At 42.6% G+C, this 24,189-nt stretch overlaps 1 protein-coding gene across 4 annotated transcripts in view; it reads right to left on the bottom strand.

Annotated features, from left to right (window-relative positions):
• The window catches only part of gpc6b (glypican 6b), a 69,869-nt gene that overhangs the window by 16,375 nt on the left and 29,305 nt on the right, over nucleotides 1-24,189 (bottom strand). For 2 of the 4 annotated variants that reach the window (XM_077001931.1, XM_077001932.1), the window contains exons 3-7: nucleotides 19,881-20,272; nucleotides 16,244-16,409; nucleotides 4,974-5,104; nucleotides 4,026-4,169; nucleotides 3,291-3,320 (exon numbers count right to left, since the gene is read on the bottom strand). In XM_077001931.1, coding sequence (XP_076858046.1) covers nucleotides 3,291-3,320; nucleotides 4,026-4,169; nucleotides 4,974-5,104; nucleotides 16,244-16,409; nucleotides 19,881-20,272 — 863 coding nt within the window. The remainder of the gene's footprint in view (nucleotides 1-3,290; nucleotides 3,321-4,025; nucleotides 4,170-4,973; nucleotides 5,105-16,243; nucleotides 16,410-19,880; nucleotides 20,273-24,189) is intronic. The other 2 variants (XM_077001933.1, XM_077001934.1) reach the window with 1 other exon arrangement.

The following is a 24,189-nucleotide window of genomic DNA, read 5'->3' on the forward strand; positions in this document are numbered from 1 at the left end:
TGTAGGATGAGGCGATGGAGCTGGGCTGCTAGACCCTGTTGCACTGATGGAGTGGACGGCCATGTGTGCAGCTTCAGAGCGTCTGAGGGACACCCTGAGATTAATAGAGCTGTCACCTAAGTCACACATACTACACTCTCTGGACCAGAACGGACACAGATGTAGACCATGGGTTGAGTGTCTAGGACAGGAGTGGACCACTTACTGTTATGATTGTTATTGTTCTGAGGTGGTTTTCTGTGCCACGTTTTAGTCATTGAGCTGTATGCATTTAATTTGATCATAAATGTAAATAATTAAGCTTAAAAAAACATGTCTTACAGGTATTGGGTTCCCAAAGCATTAAGGGTTTATATGTGTATTTATTTTTTACTGCTTGTAGATAAGTCAATAGGGAGATGTTGTCAACAAACATTAAATAATGTTTAAGGTAAAGGGTTGCCAGGTCTGTAGATTCACAATAGAATCAGAGTGACTGCTGAGATGTTATAAACAAACATTAAATAATGTTTAAGGTAAAGGGTTGCCAGGTCTGGCATGGACACAATTAAACAAAGGACACCGGTTGTTACAACTAATAAGACATTTTATGTTGACTTTAGCTGTCAGATACGCATTATGTAGAATAATCATTTGCTTCCAGCCTGCCCCTTAATTAACACTACAGAAATATGCTTTACATGACCTAAAATATAAACCTATTCATCCTTGTCCTGTTTATCTTGGTGTGGTTCAGCTTGCAAGTGATAATTATGCTTGAGGAATGTGCAGAATCTGTATTCTCTAACTGCCTGGTTTCAGCCCAAATAAATAAATAAATGTCCATAAAAAGAACAAACTACGTTAAACCTCGCCAAGAACGTAAATAGATATTTTAGGGTATCCACACTATTTATTTACTGTTCTTCCCCTTTACTTCCGAACACCAATAAAAAAGCTTCCCACAGGAGTGAGTACTGCATGTATGCTCCACTGCTAAACACAATTTACAAAGAAAAACAACAAAAAATACTTCAAAACAAACTTCCATATAGCATAAGGGCATAAAGCGGAGACGTTGACCTGGCGCATCTCCATCTGATGGTGTTCTGTTTCTCCTGCACAGGAAGACGCCACGTTATGTGCAGAGGGCTGGACTCAAGGCTCCAAGATGACAATCAGCCACCACGGCCAATTCATTTCCACCTCTCTGTTGGAGATCGGCCTGAGTGCCCTGTGGCGGAGGACGGCCTGAGTGCACTCTCATGAGGTCACTGGGAAGGATCCCTGGGTATTGAATTGCACAAATCAAGACCAATTTATTGTGTAATGCGCAAATGATCCAGAGGATAAAATCTATGCAACTAATGCAAGCTTGAGTTTCAGACATGCCCACGGGTCCACCGTGATGACAGGCCTCATGTCTGTCTGTTGGTTGCTATAACGGTTCAGCCCCTTAGGCTGGTTTAAAATAGTTATATGAACATTTTCCATTGATTTCTTTCTTTAACACTGCGCAACACTGTACTGATTCTCCTCACACTACGCTGTACAAGTCGTCTTAATGGTGTTTGAACCTGAACACTGCGAGGTGGAGTTTGTGTCCTGTCTGGTGGACAGAGCTTGTGTTGTTTTATGAGAGTTGTGCTTCTCTTACACAAGCTCATCACCAGGGTGCGTACTGTGCCCACTCCTGCACCAGAACAGGACAGGACAGGACCGGCCAGGACAGATCAGTGACTGCAGGAGCAGTATGTGCAGTCACAGCTGACGTTTGTGGAGATGTTTGTGGACAGTTCTTCTGCTCCAGAACGTGAGGAGCATTTACATAACCATTATTTCCTTAGAAAACAAACATATACACTACCACCAAAATATTGGATAGTTACTAAAGAGAATCTAATATTTGTGTATTAGAGCATAATAACATGTTTTGTTTTACTGTTTTGGCATCTTCCCTATTTTTTATGTCAAAAATAATTAATAATCAACAGAGTTAGTGTGTCCAAACAGTCTGGTAGTGTAGTTATTGACAAGGATTTGAATTTAAATGTGAATTAAACAAATGTCATTTCTGCCAGTAGCCTTTTTGTTTTTGGTAGTATGACCAACAGAGACTTCGTGTTCTGTAATTTTAATGTTGGCAGATAGTCAGTGGTTCTTTGATGAAACTTTGGCTTCGTTGTGACCTCAGTGACTGGACAGTGTTGGAAAAGTGGTCAGTGATATAAACATGGAGAGGGAAGGTCCATCAGATACTTCTACACTATGGATCAATACTAGAAAATCTTGATGACCTTTTCCTTAAAAAATAAGCTCTATAGTCAGAGCAAAATATACAAAATGTCCTTCCAAACACAAGCAACAAACATTCTTCATTATCTCAGAGTAAATGTCCCCATTCTGTTCTGCTAGTTTATACCACTGCACTAGTTTACTCATAATTGCACCACTGCACTAGTTTATTCATAATTGCACCATTACACTAGTTTACTCATAATTGCACCATTCCACTAGTTTTGCATTGTTAATGGGTTGTGTGTAATTCATTTTTATTGCTTTACTGCAACACAAATTTCTTCTTGAAGCATCAGAAAGATTTGAATTATCAGCGCTCTGATTATCCAGCCAACGGTTCTACATCCCAAACTAACCACTGACAAAGAGTTGCATGTTGGGTAATATAAACTAACTGCACAACCAACAGGTATTTATGACATAAATGTTTCTAATACAGTGGGTGGTGGGTACAGTCCTAATGTGCATAGAGAGAGGGAGAGACAGACAGAATGAGAGAGAGAAAGTGAGAATGACAGGGAGTGAGAGAGAGGGAGAGGGAGTGAGAGAGAGGGAGAGGGAGTGAGAGCGGGAGGGTTGGGGTAGAGTGAATCATGTGATATATTTGCCAGCTGAGTGGCAAACACTGTTCATATTGCTCTTCCCCTCCAGGAGACGTTGCCTACAGTCTGATGCCTGCTGTTTGATGCCTGCTGTCTGATGCCTGCTGTCTGATGCCTCCTGTCTGATGCCTCTTTTCCTCTTATTCTGCATGTAAATGATGCAGCTCTGCAAACTGTAATTCTATATGACATTTTTATGTGAAAACCAACTTCAGAATTTAGACGATTTACACTTATAAGATCTGAAATGCACCTCTGTCTCTGTCAGTGGTTTGAGTTGTTCATATTTAAAGTGATTGCATTGTAGGTGCATTTACACGTGTATCCTGAGACTGGAAGAATCATGTGTGAGCAGAGTGTTGGTGGATGCATGCCTGCGCACGCAGGTCCAGGGAAGGACGGTGCGCTTACACTGCTCTGCATGGCTTTCCACACAGTCCTCTGGCAAGCCGCATTCAAAAAGAGTGAGAAGAAAAACATTTAAAATGCAAAAAAGAACCAGAAAGAGAGAAAGCAGAGAGAAGGGAACATTTGAACTAAGCATGTTTGCTTAGGTTGCTTGGGCAACACAAACTATACTTAAACGCTGTAATAGCAAAACCCTTTGATCAGCCTACACATGAAAGGCAAAATGTTCACACTGTTTTGTTTTACATCAGTACAAGCATATCATTACCACTCATCATCAGCCCCTGACAACTACACCAGGAACCTTTCAGCTCAGCAAATATCTGATTTGGTATTTGATCAATCAGCTCCGATGTCAAATTTGACAGTCTGAGAGAACAGTTGATGCAAACAGACACAAAATAATTTCTGTTCTCTTAAAATCAATATTAGCCTGTTCCAGTATCTCTCTTTGAGGGTTTCTCAGTGTCATGTGTGGAGTGATGAACACTCCTCGCTTACCCAAAAGCAGCTTCAACCATTTCTCTCAAGCTAACATGTAATAAAGCGAATTAGTCTGTGAAGAGTAAATCAACTGAGAACACCCAGGGGCAATAGAGTGTGGGCCACTTGAGCTCAGGTCATCCAGTACAGCTCAAATGTTTCTGTCAACAGTATGAAGTGGGTGAGAGATGAATGATGTCTGTGCTGAAGGACGTGTGTGTTAGTGGGGTTTACCCCCTCCCCTCCCCTCCTTACCAGACGGTCGAGACTTGTGCCAGCAGCGGTCGTGGGCAACTCCTCGGGTCCGTAGGGCCTAAAACGCACGTTAAAAACGTCCGAGACGCCGCGGGCAGACCTGCTCGTTCCAGAGGCCTTGGGCTGGCCACATCCTTGAAAAACCTGCAATTAGACAGAGAGAACACATCCCAGCAGCAGCTGAGGGACACGGTTCCCCGAAGGAAAACAGGGTTTGCATTCCACAGCACAGCACTCCACTCGCAAAGCCACTACGGTAAAGACTAACAGCAGCTAAAAACGCCAGCGATCACGTCAGTCACGGTGAGGTCTGTAATACGTTAAATGTGTTCTTTTCAAACACGTGTAATTTTCAAGGCTTTAAAGGAGGGGACATGGTGACTAATATACAAAGGCTAGACTGCAAAACTGTTGCTATAAAAAGAACATGAGTGGCAGATCCAGCAGTGTTAATCTGAGCCTAACCTGTCTGCACTGTTGTCTGGTTAATCTGAGCCTAACCTGTCTACACCGGTGTCCGGCTAATCTGAATCTAACCTGTCTGCACCATGGTGTCTGGTTAATCTAAGCCTAACCCATCTGGACCATGGTGTCTTATTAATCTGAGCCTAATCCATCTGCATCGTGGTATCTGGTAAATCCACATGCTCCTTTTTTCTCTTTCTGAAAGAACTACAATTAGTGGTCAAAACAGAATTCAGAGAAAGCTGGGGAGAAGATGAACTATTGAGTGTATTTAGAGGTGCACATTTCTGACAACCACTGCAACTCTACCATTCATTACACAGAGAGCTGTAACTGGAGATAACAATGTTTGGACCATTGGGACTGAAAACAGAGAAAACCACAGATAAAATACAGGCTTCCATGTACATGATATGTGAAGGTAAGCTGCTCTGTCCTTGGAGGGGGCTGAGGGCGGGGCAGGGTGTAGCCATGGTGACATACTTGGTAGGAGAGCTGCACACTTTTGTCTTGCATGTTCATGATGGCCTCAGAAATCTTCACATCAATTGGCTCCATCACAGATTCTATGTTGAAAGGTCCCTCCAGCTTCTCTGTCAGGAGCAGCATGGCGTCTGTCAAATAGAAGAGAGAGAGAGAGAGAGAGAGAGAGACAGAGAGAGAGAGAGAGACAGAGACATAGAATGAGAGAGACAGACAGACAGAGAGAGAGTTAGAGAGAGAGAGAGAGAGAGAGAGAGAGAGAGAGAGACAGAGACAGAGACATAGAATGAGAGAGACAGACAGACAGAGAGAGAGTTAGAGAGAGAGAGAGAGAGAGAGTGAGAGAGAGAGAGAGAGAGAGAAGAATCATGATGCAAGAAAGAGACAGAAAAATGAAGAGAGAGCAAGAGAGACTTTTTGTAAGTAAATATTCTGTTTTTTGAATGGTCATGTAAACAGTGAATCTGCTGGGTGACAGAAGAGCCCAGTCCACGTCACTCATATATGAACTGTATTGGTCTTGTTCTGCAATGTTAACTTTAATTATAAAGTTACACATAAAGATAATTTGTCAGAATTCATGTGTAGTTATGTAGGTATGAGGTATTGTCCACATTGTTGCTCATTTTTATGTTTGACACATAAATCTTTGGCTTTTTAGTTGTCTTACCTTCAAAATGTGGACACAGTTTGGTAAGTTAAAACACACCTGTACTCCTTCCACTGTACTCTAAAATACACCTGTACTACCCCCACTGTACTCTAAAACACCTGTACTACCTTCCATTGTACTCTAAAACACACCTGTACTACCCCACTGTACTCTAAAACACACCTGTACTACCCCCACTGTACTCTAAAACACCTGTACTACCTTCCACTGTACTCTAAAACACCTGTACTACCCCCACTGTACTCTAAAACACACCTGTACTACCCCACTGTACTCTAAAACACACCTGTACTACCCCCACTGTACTCTAAAACATGCCCACTCTGTTGACCTTAATCCTACACTGGAGGTTGCCTTACACTGGTGATGTAGTCAGCCTTGCCCTGGCTGTTTTAAACTATGGTGAATGGCTTGTGTCCAGACAAAAAAGTGCTATAGCTAAAAGACAACATCTCCTCTGTGGTTGGCTGGCTGGGCAGAGCAGGACCTCCTCAGACCTTGAACTAACCACCATCTTGAGAATCACCACAGCCAGCAACATAGTTTCATTAGATTACAGATTCTTTTATGTCAGCATAAAATCAATGTTTCATTCTCCGTTATATAGACTAACGCTCTGGAGTTGTTTTCACAGAGATTCTGTGCTTTAAATGTGAATGAATGCCATTGCTCGAGAAACAGAGGAAAACTATGATCTGTGCTTCAATATGTATTTCTCTGAGAGAGTGAGATGAGAGTGAGATGAGAGAGAGAGAGAGAGAGTGTGTGTGTGTGTGTGTGTGTGTGTGTGTGTGTGTGTGTGTGTGTGTGTGTGTGTGTGTGTGTGTGTGTGTGTGTTAGTAGAACTCTTACATTACAGCTCAAATAAAAATAAGCATCTTCTGTGGCAGGTGGCTGAATGCTGAACTCTCTGCCCTGTCCTTAAGGTGTGGCCCACCACACAAGTCCAAATTACACACAGCAACCACTATGGACTGACACAGCCTTGCTATTAGAAAGACATCAGCTATGTTTTACCCCACACATAGACCCTGACAAATCCACCCTCTCCATCCTTCTACACATAGACCCTGACAAATCCCCCTCTCCATCCTTCTACACCAGCAGCCTGGAGTGACGCAGTGAGCAGTGTGTTCCATAGCCCTTTAACCTCCATGCACTACACCCTCCCTATACCACTACACCCTCCCCACACTACTACACCCTCCCCCCACACAACTACACCCTCCCTACACCACTACACCCTCCCTATACCACTACACCCTCCCCCCACACAACTACACCCTCCCTACACCACTACACCCTCCCTATACCACTACACTCTCCCCACACTACTACACCCTCCCCCCACACAACTACACCCTCCCTACACCACTACACCCTCCCTACACCACTACACCCTTCCCACACAACTACACCCTCCCTACACCACTACATCCCCCCTACACCACTACACCCTCCCTACACCACTACATCCCCCCTACACCACTACACCCTCCCTACACCACTACACCCTCCCTACACCACTACACCCTCCCTACACCACTACATCCCCCCTACACCACTACACCCTCCCTACACCACTACATCCCCCCTACACCACTACACCCTCCCTACACCACTACATCCCCCCTACACCACTACACCCTCCCTACACCACTACATCCCCCCTACACCACTACACCCTCCCTACACCACTACACCCTCCCTACACCATTACATCCCCCCTACACCACTACATCCCCCCTACACCACTACACCCTCCCTACACCACTACATCCCCCCTACACCACTACACCCTCCCTACACCACTACATCCCCCCTACACCACTACACCCTCCCTACACCACTACATCCCCCCTACACCACTACACCCTCCCTACACCACTACATCCCCCATACACCACTACACCCTCCCTACACCACTACATCCCCCCTACACCACTACATCCCCCCTACACCATTACACCCTCCCTACACCACTACGCACCTGCCTGCTAACTCAGGTCAGCTCTAGGTCTCTCTCTCTCTCTATCTATTTCTCCCTCTTTCCCCCTCTCTCTCACTCCTTCTCTTTCTCTATCCCTCTCTCTCCTTGTATGCTCTCACAGCATCTGAGCTGCTGTTATGCCAGAAGACAAAGGGTGTGGCACCAGTTCTGTCCACAAATATGTCCAAGGAAACCTTGTCAACATATGTTTTCTAAGGGCATGGCCATGTGGTCTAGGATCACATTAACACCCCCCCCCCCTCCCCCCGTCCGGCCACCCCATCTGCATGGCAGCCGTACTATGTCCACTACACTGTTTGAACCACTCTGCTACCAGACACAATGGCACCACAGAGTTTGAACCATACATATTTCTATTTCATATTTCTATAAGTATTATTCAGACTCTGACATTTCCTCTTTTGTTTTCTGGAGTACATTTAATTTTCATTTCCAGGCAAGCATGGATTTCATTCTAACAAGAAAAGCTGTTAAAAAATAAAATAAATGAAGATATTGTAAATGTATCAAAATTGTTCCAAAATCACCAACACTTGACAAAATAACACAATGTACCAGTTACTTCCTGTTTCCTCTGGATAAGAAGGCAGAAACTATTTTTGGTCATAGTCAGCACAGGTGTGAAACATGTCTGGCAGATTCCTGCGTGTGCATCTGGGAAGGTGCACGTCTGAGGCACTACTGTGCAGTACTGCAAAGTGCCACAGGGAAGTGTAGTGCTCACACTCCTCCTCACAACAGTCTCTCATCGGCAGACATTATTTGATGACTCTGCAGTGGTTGGGCACATCATGACAGAAGGACATGAGTACAGGGGCATGTTACACTGCTGAATGGTTTGGGAAGAACTCCTCAGTGTGACCAGGACCATCGACAGAGTGTTTGACCTCAGGAGGAATCACCAGAACAAAACATGTCAGTCAACACCTAGAAATATCTTTGTGCCAAACTTGACTACAGACTGGAGAGGCAGGTCAACACAGATGCTGTGAATGAGCAGAATCGAAGCTCAAGTTCTTGAACATTTTAGCAAGATATTGCAGATTTTCTGTCTACTGCAAGTGATGTCAGCAATGTGGTAAGAGGCAGAAATAGAGCTGGAGAAATGGAGAAGATTAACCATCTGAAGGAGCCTAAAAATGTTTATCCATCCTGGACAATGAACTGACCCTCGCCATAACTTGTATATATGTATGTATGTATGTATGTATCTATGTATGTATGTATATATGTATGTATGTATGTATGTATCTAACTATCTGTCTATCTGTCTATATATCAAACCATCCATCCATCCATCCATCCATCTGTCTCTAGCAAAGTTTTAGAAAAACAAAACACTATATTGTCATTAGTATTAGGGTGGGCATAGATTAATTTTTTTTTATCTAGATTAATCTCACTGAAATCTTGAAATTAATCTAGATTAATTTATATTAAAATGGCTCATATGCGTGCTACCCAAGTAATGACTAAGTCAGTCTTTGAGATAGGGTTTCTTAATACAGAGGGTGCATTAGACCAGGGGCTCATCTCCTGTTTCCAAAATGCATCAATGACTGCCTGAGAAAGCTGTTCTACTTTCTCAACATGCTCAATAAAATGTAGGCTACTCGTGTTCAACGGTTTATTCAGTTAAACCTGAATTTGTAAGCCTACATACTGTACATTAAAGGGGGTTGATAACATGTTTATTCAGCTAAACATGGGATTTGAAATGTAAGCCAACATTTAGTACATTTAACCTGTTTTCGGCAGCGGCGACTCATCCCCTGGGCTGCATCAGTGCTTGACCCAGCGTCATCAGCATTAGCAAACGGGTGCTTTGCGTTTAAATGGTACTTCAGACTGGTAAAACTCCTACAATAAACCAATTCCGTGTTGCATAAGGTGCAAACAACTTTAGTCTTGTCAATGTCTCCATTAGGAAGCTTCCTAAAAATGAATTTTCCATTAAGCAAACTTGGCGACTTCGTGGCTGCATCCATGTAAGCACACGTGCGATTTGTAATTCACAGGTTTGAAAACTCGTTCTCGCCCCTACTGTGCAATTAGGTTAGGAATACAATCGAGCTACACTATCAAGGTGAAAGTCATCATAGTTTGATTACCCATTTTGACCCAGTTCCCAACCCAACTTTAAGAATAGATTAACAGCGATAATTTTTATATCGCCCGATAAGAGTATCAAATTAACGAACGCCGTTAAACGCCGATAACTGCCCACCACTACTTAGTATAAAATAAACAAAAATGAAAAACGTTATACAAGGTACACTCCAGCACACACCAGTTCACTCCATTCTTTCAACATACTTTCCAGATATATTTATCCATATTCCCGCAAGCATAGCTCAAATTAAAGTAAACAAAAGCACAATAAAATACTGCAGCATAGATCTGACTGATTTTTGGCCTTTAGAGGACGAATGCTAATGGTGCACCATGGGAAGCAGTGGAAAACCACCGAGCTGCCTTACTCAGTGGTTAAGGTAGCTTTAATATCAGTGGGTAAGGGGGTTTTAATATCAGTGGGTAAGGTGGCTTTAATATCAGTGGTTAAGGTAGCGTTAATATCCGTGCTTAAGTGGTTTTAATATCAGTGGGTAGGGTGGTTTTAATATCAGTGGGTAAGGTGGTTTTAATATCAGTGGGTAAGGTGGTTTTAATATCAGTGGGTAAGGTGGTTTTAATATCAGTGGGTAATGTGGTTTTAATATCCGTGGGTAAGGTGGTTTTAATATCAGTGGGTAACGTGGTTTTAATATCAGTGGGTAGGGTGGTTTTAATATCAGTGGGTAAGGTGGCTTTAATATCAGTGGGTAGGGTGGTTTTAATATCCGTGGGTAATGTGGCTTTAATATCAGTGGGTAAGGTGGTTTTAATATCAGTGGGTAGGGTGGTTTTAATATCAGTGGGTAAGGTGGTTTTAATATCAGTGGGTAATGTGGTTTTAATATCCGTGGGTAAGGTGGTTTTAATATCAGTGGGTAACGTGGTTTTAATATCAGTGGGTAGGGTGGTTTTAATATCAGTGGGTAAGGTGGCTTTAATATCAGTGGGTAAGGTGGTTTTAATATCAGTGGGTAAGGTGGTTTTAATATCCGTGGGTAAGGTGGTTTTAATATCAGTGGGTAAGGTGGTTTTAATATCAGTGGTTAAGGTAGCTTTAATATCAGTGGGTAAGGTGGTTTTAATATCAGTGGGTAAGGTGGTTTTAATATCAGTGGGTAGGGTGGTTTTAATATCAGTGGGTAAGGTGGTTTTAATATCAGTGGGTAGGGTGGTTTTAATATCAGTGGGTAAGGTGGTTTTAATATCAGTGGGTAGGGTGGTTTTAATATCAGTGGGTAAGGTGGTTTTAATATCAGTGGGTAAGGTGGTTTTAATATCAGTGGGTAGGGTGGCTTTAATATCAGTGGGTAAGGTGGTTTTAATATCAGTGGGTAAGGTGGTTTTAATATCAGTGGGTAGGGTGGCTTTAATATCAGTGGGTAAGGTGGTTTTAATATCAGTGGGTAGGGTGGTTTTAATATCAGTGGGTAAGGTGGTTTTAATATCAGTGGGTAGGGTGGCTTTAATATCAGTGGGTAAGGTGGTTTTAATATCAGTGGGTAAGGTGGTTTTAATATCAGTGGGTAGGGTGGTTTTAATATCAGTGGGTAGGGTGGCTTTAACTAGCAGTTGCTTCTCTGATGCTGATTTGGATATGTTTAACCCTGCACTGCAATAAAGCTCCCGGCATTCAATCCCAAAGCAAATCAACCAAAAAAATTAAGCCAACCATATAATCAGCCATAAAAATCCACCATATAAATCAGCCACATAATCAACCATATATAATCATACATAATAATCAACCATATAAATGAGCAATATAGTCACATGTAGCCGTAGTCAGTGTGGAACGGTGACATGGGTGTGGACCCAGCTAATCCACCGCATCACAGAGAAACATCCTTCATCTACCCAGTGGTGGACAGTAACTAAGTAAATGTAATTCGTTACTGTACTTAAGTAACATTTCCATGTATCTGTACTTTACTCAAGTACTTTTATTTGGTAAGACTTTATACTTTTACTTCAGTACATTTCAAAGCGAAAATTTGTACTTTTCACTTCGTTACATTTACAGAAACATGTCGTTCCTTTTTCATTTTTAAATCAACGTTTAATAAAATACCGAAAGGTAAAAGTGTACCATGTCACAGACTATAACCAATCAGCGCTCAGTAAGAGATTAAGATTTGTACGCTAAATGGCTGAGGATCTGACATGGCTGCAACAGATGTCTTCCCCCAACACCCCTGGCCTTATTTAGCCGAAGTGTTTGTATTCCTCGAAAAGAAGAATTATTCGTATTCCTCCTCTGCATTCCGAAGAACACATCGCTGTCATCATTTATGAACTCGCTGTCAAACTTGAAAAAACACATCGAAGTAAGTTCACCATTAGATTAGTAGGTTTATATACCCCGGTTAATTATATCACATTGAAGTACACTACATTTAACAGATGCTTTTATCCAAAGCAATGTGCTAGTACCCGAATTGCAATCTGTGGAGATGCTAAGCGCCAGTTTAACACAGGAGACTCCCACATCAAACGTTAAAGCCGGGACACATACATGTGAATTTGGCCAAGCGAAGCGAACTTCACAATTTATTCATATGAGGGAGGCGAAGGCAAGTAAATATGAGCGAAGCAAAATTATTAAAATTATTATTAAAATTATTATTATCAGGGTTGGGGGGCGGGCGGCGGCATGTGTGTAAAATGTTGGCGGGGGTGGCGGCGAGTGTAAATTGTTGGACACAAATTAAGTATTATGTCGCGATCGATCGCCAGTGGTTGGCGCCACAGCGAACTAGTAACTCATTGAATCATAGATGTAGATCAGAGGTAAATAAACTAGATTTTTTTCAGTGTGAGAAATCGGATGTATGTGAAGTGTAGTGCGAGTGAAAACGGTCTCTGGTAAAGACAGTCAATGCGTGTGTCTCACGCTCATTGCGTGAGAGTTGGCAACTCTGATTATTATTATATTAATTATTCGGCCAAGTTTAATATTATGAGTTTAGTTGGTTGGGCTGCATACAGTTCTAGTTCTAGGTGCTAGAGCTTCTAGCTTCCCTGTCCCGCCATGTGGTGGACAACGTAGAACCTCAGAAAAAGTCCCCCAAGCTAGGACTGAAGGGGCCGGTTCGAAATTATTGTTCTGTTTGGTGGTGAATATTAAACTGTTTGTCCACTTGTCTACCTTTCTAGTGTGAATTATTAATATGGATAAAGTTTGGAGATGAATGTTGTGAGGATAATATAGGCTAGTTTTGTGTATTTTGTGTTTGCTAGGCAAATAAGGCACTGTTTCCTGTTCACCTTTTGATCGAGTAGGCCTAGGGGTTTTGATGTGACGCTAAGAAAAAAAAGGTTTTTACTTTTACTTTTAATACTTAAGTATTTTTGAAGGCAGATACTTTTGTACTTCTACTCAAGTAAAAAATTGAGGTGAATACTTTTACTTTTACTTGAGTAATATTCAATGCAATGTAACTGTACTTTTACTCAAGTACATAATTGGTGTACTTCGTCCACCACTGCATCTACCACACTGGCCTGAACGACAACAAGAAGAAATCTGGAAAGCAAAGTCATATATTCATAGTTTTGCATTACTTTGAGTATGTGAAAAGCATATATACATTTAAAACTATTTAAAAAAGAAAAACTCCCTAAGAGCGTACTAGTCTGAGCTCCATGAGTCTAAGGCTGTCAGCCTGAACATCGACAAACCACACGTGCTCTTACTGAGTATGTAGTAAACCTTAATTAACCTTAATAACCCATAATAAACCTCAATAACTCTTAATGTCTCCCCATTCCACCATGTTTAGCATACAGTACTTCATCACAGGACCCTCATCTTTACACAAGGCAGAAGGGCAGCACCATGACCCATAGTCCCATCCTGCAGTGTGTAACACAGTGGTCTGTATGTGTACGGGGGGATTCTGGCAGGTTGTAACAGGGTGAGGACTCCCGAGAACAGCAGCACTCCATCGCTCAAAGAAAACCAAGCAACACATGCTAACACAAACTTCTGAGAAAAACACCTTATATAACACAAACAAATATTTAAGTTATCAGGCTCAGTAAGGTCACACACAAAAGTGGATCTTAGGTGAGTGTGTGTGTGTGTGTGTGTGTGTGTGTGTGTGTGTGTGTGTGTGTGTGTGTGTGTGTGTGTGTGTGTGTTTGTGTGTGTGTCTTAGAGGTTGTGGGTTGGAGGTCTTCTGTTTTCAAGTTATATTTTATTCATGAGTGTTTCTTATTGGGTCACAGGAAATGTTACAGGCTTGAATTTTCATGAATTGTGAAGTTGTGGCGAGGTCCTGTTACCCAATGAAACAAATCGCGCAATTAAAAAGGAATGAGCAAATCAAATCAATGAGGATTCATTTACACTGGGGTGAGAAAGGTCTACTGGAAGGACAACAGTGATTAATTATATATGAAATTACTTAGAGCCCAAAATATAAAGTTTCAGATTCACTGTAATATTAAAGAATGTTATAGCTGCATATATTCTCAAATAAGATAAAGAGGGATTAGAGTGTTAAAGATTAGAGTGTTAGAGATTAGAGCAGCCCCCCCCCCCCCCCCCCCCCCCCCCCCCGCTCAACAGATTACACTCGCCCATGTACGATGTGGCTCTTTGCCGTAACACAGTAAGAAAAGTGGTCTTCTTGGTCTATGACGGGTTGGCCACCCCTGGATTAGAGTGTTAAAGAGCTATTAGAGTGTTAAAGATTAGTGTAAAGATTAGAGTGTTAAAGAGTTATTAGAGTGTTAAAGATTAGAGTGGTAAATAGGTATTAGAGTGTTAAAGATTAGGGTAAAGATTAGAGTGTTAAAGATTGGAGTATTAAAGGGGTTTAGAGTGATTAATGGGTCAACAAACAATAAATATGTAAGATACCAAATATAAAACTCTTGATTAAGGCTGGTTAGTAAAAATGTTGTATTTGCTTATAAAAACTGCTTCCTGTGAAATATAACTTATTCTGGTTTTTATGCAACAAAATAAGGTGAATTCAAATGCTCTGGTAAATGGTGAGTGACAGTAGGGTGGTGTTATTCCCACAACAGGCCTCCGTCCACAGCCTGAAACCACCAACAACGGCCAACAGCCTCAGGGGACCACAGTGGAGCAAAACACTGAAATGTTATTTGACAAGTTATCAAATAAACCACAAACACTGTAAAGTAGTCTGTCTTACTAAAACTGACACAGGTGTGCAGGAAAACTACTCAAAGATATCCACTTTGTCCTCCAACCAGCTTAATACAATATTCTTAAGAATCTCTTTCAGTGCAAGTGTTAAGAACCTCTCATGTAAATGATGAAGGGGGTAAACAGGGGCAGGTATGGGGCAGGTGCGGGGCAGGTGCGGGGCATGTTGTCAGCAGAGAGCCTGTGGGTGAAATGATCAGGCCCATTGCGTGTGAATGTGTTCATCATTACGTGAGGAACTCGCTGAATTATGGTTTTGTCATATACAGAGTTTGATTGCCTGAAAAAGTTTGGAATGAAAATGCTGGGAGTACTAGTGTTAATTTCTTTGGAATTGTCTGAATTTTACCCACCATACAACATTTCGCCATATACACAGGTAATCATTCTATGCATCAAATCAGGACAAGCTATCTTCAACCCTGAACTGTCACCAGCGACGACCAACCACAGCAGTTTTAAGGTAGAGACATTTACTTTACGTAACGGCGAGGTCAGGCAAGGTGATGAGGCGAGTGCAGTTTCAACACGCAGAAGTGCACACTGAGTGTATACACACAATCACCAATCAGACAAAGACGAGCAGGGGAAATAGCATAAACTAAACAAGATCCTAGTGATGACAGGATGAGTCACAGGTGAGAAGAATGACCACACGCACATGGAACCACACCCAAGGAAATACACATATGGACATAACCAGATGTAGACCACACCTACACACAGACATCTATCCTGACACACACTCCCCACACAGGCATCTCTCCTCACACACATTCCCCATACAGACATCTCTCCTCACACACACTCCCCACAGACATCTCTCCTGAGACACACTCCCACACACAGACATCTCTCCTCACACACTTCCCCACACAGACATCTCTCCTCACACACTCCTCACAGACATTTCTCCTCACACACACTCCCCCACACAGACATCTCTCCTCACACACTTCCCCATACAGACATCTCTCCTGACACACACTCCCACACACAGACATCCTGCCCCAGACACAGAACAGCCATCAGAAACAGCACAGCCATCAGATACAATGCATGTTCAGATGTTCAGATATGCCATGAGAGTGATGAGTAAAGAGTTTCCTCAGCCGCCAGCTACACTAGCAATGAATGAGCATCCTGCACACATGGAATATGAGTGCAGTTCTAGAGGTACACATTTAACACTGGAGTGACTTGGACAGACAGTGGCACCAGGCCTACAGGAGGCAAAACATAACCGCAAACATTCCAGACATTTTGGTCAGGTCGAGAAACAGGGATCTTACCAATGTAGTGTCTCCACTCCGGATCCAGGTCAGCCTGGCTGGCCACACAGCCCCTCAGGACACTCAAGCAGTAGTGCCTGCAGGGCTTTGCAGTGAGCAGGCCTGCGCAGTACGGGCAGTACAACATCCTGGTGAAGGTTTTTACACACGCCAGGCTCATGCTGACCTATGGACACAGTGTTGGATGAAAATACAAACAAAACACACACAAAACAATACAGTGCTTCATAATTTCTGCTGCAGAACACACACGTTTGGCTTTCAGTGGGAAGAGCTGGACACTGAGTAATAAAACAGCGAGACTAACATCTGAACAATGTAGTGAAGCGAACTGTGCTAAACAAAATCTTAGAGCAATGAATCAAGTAGACAGGTTCTACAACATGTCTGACAGATGTGTATTAACCAAACCATCAGCCAGACAGATGTGTCTTAACCAATCAAACAGCTGGTCAGATTGGACTGTCAGGCATGCCTGCAATGTATCTGTAACACAATCAAACAGCTGGACAGATGTGTCTGCCAACAAAGTGCATTCAAGGCTGTCACACTTCTGGAAAGTGTTTGCATGCCTAACCACGCCGCACCTCACAACAGGCTAAGGGGTCAAAATCCCACCAGTCAAACACAACACCTCACAGTGAGACCACACCTCACAGTGAAGCCACAACTCACAGTGAAACCACACCTCACAGTGGGACCACACCTCACAGTGAGACCACACCTCACAGTGAAACCACACCTCACAATGAGACCACACCTCACAGTGAAACCACAACTCACAGTCAACCCACACCTCACAGTGAGACCACACCTCACAGTGAAACCACAACTCACAGTGAAGCCATACCTAACAGTGAAGCCACACCTCACAGTGAAGTAAAAAAAAACTGTGTAATCATTCTGGCTGATGGCCCAGTTTCCAGAGATTCTCTATCTGGAGGTATTTATCCGGAACAGTGTTTATATAAACAGTACTGTTATATAACAGTATATGCAATGTACACTGATGTCAGTAGTAGCTGAATATTTGTTTACATTAAATTAATAAGATCTGAATAAGGATATATAAGGTATAAATTCAAACATTAGTTTCTAGTTTTTACAACTGTTTGAACTGACAATAACATAAAAGCTTGAAAAACTGTGAGCAACTAGATTTTTTTCAAATTGTATATCTTTCATATTAATTTTGTTGAAATTGAATAATGTACCCACACCTGTTTATGTGGAGTGCCTGAAAGAACTACTACAGACCTACTACACAACACAGGCCTACTATACCACACAGACCTACTACACAACACAGGCCTACTATATCACACAGACCTACTACACAACACAGGCCTACTATACCACACATACCTACTACACCACACAGACCTACTACACCACACAGGCCTACTACACCACATATGTCTACTATACATCACAGACCTACTACACAACACAGGCCTACTATACCACACAGACCTACTACACCACACAGGTCTACTACACCACACAGACCTACTACACCACACAGGCCTACTATACCACACAGGTCTACTACACCACACAGGTCTACTACACGACACAGGCCTACTATACCACACAGGTCTACTACACCACACAGGTATACTACACCACACAGGCCTACTATACCACACAGACCTACTACACCACATATGTCTACTATACATCACAGACCTACTACACAACACAGGCCTACTATACCACACAGACCTACTACACCACACAGGCCTACTATACCACACAGGTCTATTACACCACACAGGCCTACTACACTACACAGGCCTACTATACCACTCAGGCCTACTACACCGCACAGGCCTACTATACCACACAGGTCTACTACACCACACAGGTCTACTACACCACACAGGCCTACTACACCACACAGGTCTACTACACCACACAGGCCTACTACACCACACAGGTCTACTACACCACACAGACCTACTATACCACACAGGTCTACTACACCACACAGGTCTACTACACCACACAGGCCTACTATACCACACAGACCTACTACACCACATATGTCTACTATACATCACAGACCTACTACACAACACAGGCCTACTATACCACACAGACCTACTACACCACACAAGCCTACTATACCACATAGGTCTACTACACCACACAGGCCTACTACACCACACAGGCCTACTATACCACTCAGGCCTACTATACCACACAGGTCTACTACACCACACAGGTCTACTACACCACACAGGCCTACTATACCACACAGGTCTACTACACCACACAGGCCTACTACACCACACAGGTCTACTACACCACACAGACCTACTACACCACACAGGCCTACTATACCACACAGGTCTACTACACCACACAGGTATACTACACCACACAGGCCTACTATACCACACAGGTCTACTACACCACACAGGTATACTACACCACACAGGCCTACTATACCACACAGACCTACTACACCACATATGTCTACTATACATCACAGACCTACTACACAACACAGGCCTACTATACCACACAGACCTACTACACCACACAGGCCTACTATACCACACATAGGTCTACTACACCACACAGGTCTACTACACCACACAGGCCTACTATACCACTCAGGCCTACTATACCACACAGGTCTACTACACCACACAGGTCTACTACACCACACAGGCCTACTATATATCACAGACCTACTACACCACACATGTCTACTACAGCATACAGGTCTACTACACCACACAGACCTACTACACCACACAGGCCTACTATACCACACAGGCCTACTACACCACACAGGTATACTACACCACACAGACCTACTACACCACACAAGTCTACTACACCACACAGACTTACTACACCACACAGCTACAGACCTACTACACCACACTGACCTACAACACCACACAAACCACAGACACTCTCATATCCCTAATTACTACAATACACTTGTTTGCTGGCTTAGCCATAGCGTAAATTATGTGATTACGTCAGCTAACATCTATTTTATATTTCTTGCCATTAGGACCAACTTTATTTATCATATCATTAATACATTAATGGCAACTTTTGAATGGAACCATCGCAAGCACAGCAGGTCATTTGCACGTCTGAACTGACACCTGGCTGCTGCTTAAATCAGATCCTATCGTTTTTGTTTTCATTTCTCTGACTTCTCAGACATTAAGTGCAATTCTGGGAAAAATGCCACATTATGCATGCTGCTTCTTGGCCCATAGCTGAGGTTATCAGAGCTGTGTCTCTCTCCTATGTCTCATTACCCATAGGCAAACCAGGAAAACCTGAGCCTGTTGAATCAGTACAAACATTCACCAGTTTGGGTATGATGGTCCACAGTGTGCTCCTCTGAATTTAAAGCAGTGACCTTCATTCCAGGCTACAACACACAGGCTCTTTACTTTTCCTTTCCACTAGACAACAAACATGTATAGAATGTACAGAAGCAGTCTGGGTGTCCTTGTTTAGTTTTGATTTTAATTTACAATGTATTATGAAAAGTTTGAAGGCCATATTGCCAACAATAAACACAACATCCAGCCAGAACATCCAGCTTTGCAGAAAGCACAACACCCCAGAGGGGAGGAGGGCGGAGGAAGGAGACGCTGACCTTAGATAGTCTGTTTGCCACTTCCCGGCCGACCATGAGGCCCTGGACGAAGGTGCGCGCGGTAACAAACGCGCGGGTCACCTGGGACTTCAGCTTCTTTGGCACGTCGCCAAAGGGCTTCAGCTCATCCATGTACTTGCTGATGCAGTCCAGGTAGTCTTCAGTGATGACGTACTCAGAGTTAAGCAGCTGGAACATACGCTCCAGCAGCCGTGTCCAGAAGTCACTCAGCATCTCTCCCAGGTTCACGTTGCCACCAGTGTAGTAGCGTTTGAGCTCGGCAAACAGTCCCTGGAAGACCTCAGCATTTTGCATGTAGGGTTTTCCATATGTCCGCACAAACATCTCGTTCAGAGAGCGCTCTGTGCTGTCCAGGAGCTGCAAGAAGAACTCTGTTCAGAGGGGGAAAGGCGTAAGAGTGTGAAAGAAATGAACGCAGCTTCAAGTTTTGATGTTTGGTGTGCTAGTTGGACACACCAGCCTGTGCTTTTGTGTGTGTGTGACTCCAACACTAGATGGAAGGATCCTAATACTTGGTTGCCATCATTTATCTGTGCAATCGCAGAGATGTGTAGAGATGTGTAGAGCTGTGCAGAAAAGTGCAGGGCCTGTCAGTCCTGATGCTATAGCATAGCGTGATATATTCAGAGTGAGGGCTACAGACACCTTTACGCTATAACATGATATGTTCAGAGTGAGGGCTACAGACACATTCATGCTATAGCGTGACATTTAGAGTGAGGGCTACAGACACCTTCATGCTATAACGTGACATGTTCAGAGTGAGGGCTACAGAACATTCATGCTATAGCGTGACATATTCAGAGTGAGGGCTACAGACACATTCATGCTATAGCGTGACATATTCAGAGTGAGGGCTACAGACACATTCATGCTATAGCGTGACATTTAGAGTGAGGGCTACAGACACCTTCATGCTATAACGTGACATGTTCAGAGTGAGGGCTACAGACACCTTCATGCTATAACGTGACATGTTCAGAGTGAGGGCTACAGACACCTTCATGCTATAACGTGACATGTTCAGAGTGAGGGCTACACACACATTCATGCTATAACGTGACATGTTCAGAGTGAGGGCTACAGACACATTCATGCTATAGCGTGACATTCAGAGTGAGGTCTACAGACACCTTCATGCTATAACGTGACATGTTCAGAGTGAGGGCTACAGAACATTCATGCTATAACGTGACATGTTCAGAGTGAGGGCTACAGACACCTTCATGCTATAGCGTGGCATGTTCATAGTCAGGGTTACAGACACAGTCATGCTATAGCGTGACATGTTCAGAGTGAGGGCTACAGACACCTTCATGCTATAACGTGACATGTTCAGAGTGAGGGCTACAGACACGTTCTTGCTATGACATGATATGTTCACAGTTAGAGCTACAGACATATTCAGACAATGATAATTGCAACCAGAGAATTCAATATTTTAAAACTCGTAAGACTGCTTGGGATTGGAAGCTTTTCATTTAAGTGAAACAGTAATAGCCCTAATGACTAATATAAATAAAATTAATAAATATGATTAAATTCTGCTATAATTCAGCACAACTCATTTGAACTCTTTTACCATAAAAATATCAAGGCAAGGGGAAATAATACAACTACAGAATTCAGTCTTCCCAAAGCCCAATTGTTAGAGAGGTATGAAATTAAGCAAATGAACAGAAACTCCAGAATCTTAATAACAGGATAATTCCATGTATTAAACATAAACAATTCATACATACTGCTATATCTTTATTATACATTTAGCTTAAGCATTTCTTATTGGACAAAATTATTTAAACAATCACACTTATTTATAAAAAAGTATGAACTCTACAAAAATGATCCATGAAAAGGTTTGATCTGTCTAGAAAAGTTTAGTGTCACGTTACAGCCCCGGACCCCTCCCTTTGGGCCTGTGCCATACATCATCTGCATCCATATATGTATTTCCTGTGGGTGTGGATGTTTGTGTATGTGTTCACACATCTCGTTAGTCTAATGTGGTCAACACGGGTCTCGTTTGATGTTGCTTATTGTGTGTGGTAGTCCTGTCCCATGCTTGTCTTTGTGAGTCCATTTCGTGTGTGTGTGTGTGCGCTACTCAAGCAGTTAGCCGCTATTGTGTTAAATAAACTATGTGTATGTGTATAACTATTCTCTGCAACCTGCCTTACATGTGAGTTTGGATGCATTTCTGATGGGTCAGTAGGTGTCAGTTTATGAAGATAGGGGACTATAAAGTTAGCTCTAACATGACAGTGAATTTGATATTTTTATATCATTTGGTAAACATATAAAGTCTCAAAATTGTAAATGCTATTAAGCAGCAATGGGCATATATTGGAGGCCAACACCTTGAGAACCAGACGCCTGACACAGAGTCCAGCCATCATTCAGAGTTCAGCCATCATTCAGAGTTCTAGCCATCATTCAGTTCTAGCCATCCAGAGTTCAGCCATCATTCAGAGTTCTAGCCATCATTCAGTTCTAGCCATCCAGAGTTCAGCCATCATTTAGAGTTTAGCCATCATTCTGAGTTCAGCCATCTTTCATAGTTCATGTCCAGGAATGTCTGAATGTCATGAACTGTTCTGGGTTTTCTGGCTTGTGCTTTACAAATATACAATAAAGTTCTACTGATGTTTTGTAGCTGTATTCGTTGGTGTGTGCTGATCTGTCATTCAAAACTGGACTGTCAAGACTTAGACCAAAGCCCATTCGTCCCTATGCTGTGGAAATTATTTCTGAATAGTAATAATAATAATAATAATAATAATAATAATATATATATATATATATATATATATTTTATACAGCGCTTTTCTAAAACCCAAAGACATTTACAACCATCAGTACATAGGACAACAAAACACAGAGAGAGCAGAGGCTCAGGAGTTATAAGAAACATCAATGAGGCAATCAATATCACAAATAAACACAGCAGTGGGCAGTAGAATAAGTCAGGCAGAAGAAAGGCCATATGCAAGAGGGGTGAGTCTTATAGTGAGAAGAATATTGTTTGATCCCAGTTGGGAGGGAGTTCCACAGGGGAGGAGAAAGTCTGAAAAATGCCTGTTTGGATAATGGGACAGTTAGAAGCCCGGCAGTAGATGAAGAAGTTTGGACATATAAGAAGGTGCAAGATTGTTTAGGGCCTTATAGATAAGTAGAATAATCTCCAATTGGATCCAGTATTTAGAGGGGAGCAAGTGAAGATGCTGGAGAACAGGTGTGATGTGGTCATGAGTGAAGATGCTGGAGAACAGGTGTGACGTGGTCATGAGTGAAGATGGTGGAGAACAGGTGTGATGTGGTCATGAGTGAAGATGGTGGAGAACAGGTGTGATGTGGTCATGAGTGAAGATGGTGGAGAACAGGTGTGATGTGGTCATGAGTGAAGATGGTGGAGAACAGGTGTGATGTGGTCATGAGTGAAGATGCTGGAGAACAGGTGTGATGTGGTCATGAGTGAAGATGCTGGAGAACAGGTGTGACGTGGTCATGAATGAAGATGCTCGAGAACAGGTGTTTTGTAACATCTGAAGCTTATGGGTAGAGGAAGAGCTAATGCCAGCCAGCAAGGAATTATAGTAGTCTAGTGTACTGGAGATAAAGGCATGGATGAGGATTTCAGCAACAGACTGGGAAAGGGATCGCTGAATTTTGGCGATACTATGCAAATGAAAGAATGCAGTTTTTACTACAGAGTTTATGTGGGCTTATCCAAAATTTTAGAGAAAGTAGTTTCTTCACAACTCTCTTCTTTCTTACAGACATTTCAGTCTGGATTTAGACCCCATCACAGCACTGAAACGGCACTGACTAAAGTACTAAACAATCTCTTAATATCCTCTGATAAAAGACATGTTTATTTTCTCAAACTGCTAGACCTCAGTGCTGCTTTTGACACCATTGATCATAATATTCTACTTAATAGGCTGGAGACACTCATTGGCATAAGAGGTCAAGCACTCTCCTAGTTCAGGTCTTACATAACATATCGTTAACGATTTGTACTAGTAAATAACGAATGCTCAGCGCATACTAAGGTAAAATATGGCATCCCACAAGGATCTGCACTGGGCCCCATATGATTCTCATTATATATGCTACCCCAGGGACTATCATTTGTAGGCATGGTATTACCTTCCATTGCTACACAGATGATACTCAGTTGTATATATCTTCCAGTCCGGATAATATCACTACTACTGTCAAGATTGAGAACTGCGTCCAGGACATTAAAAACTGTATGGCATTTAATTTTCTTCAACTAAATTCCGAT

The sequence above is a fragment of the Brachyhypopomus gauderio genome, chromosome 4 (assembly GCF_052324685.1).
Source record: "Brachyhypopomus gauderio isolate BG-103 chromosome 4, BGAUD_0.2, whole genome shotgun sequence".
Classification (NCBI taxonomy): Eukaryota; Metazoa; Chordata; class Actinopteri; order Gymnotiformes; family Hypopomidae; genus Brachyhypopomus; species Brachyhypopomus gauderio.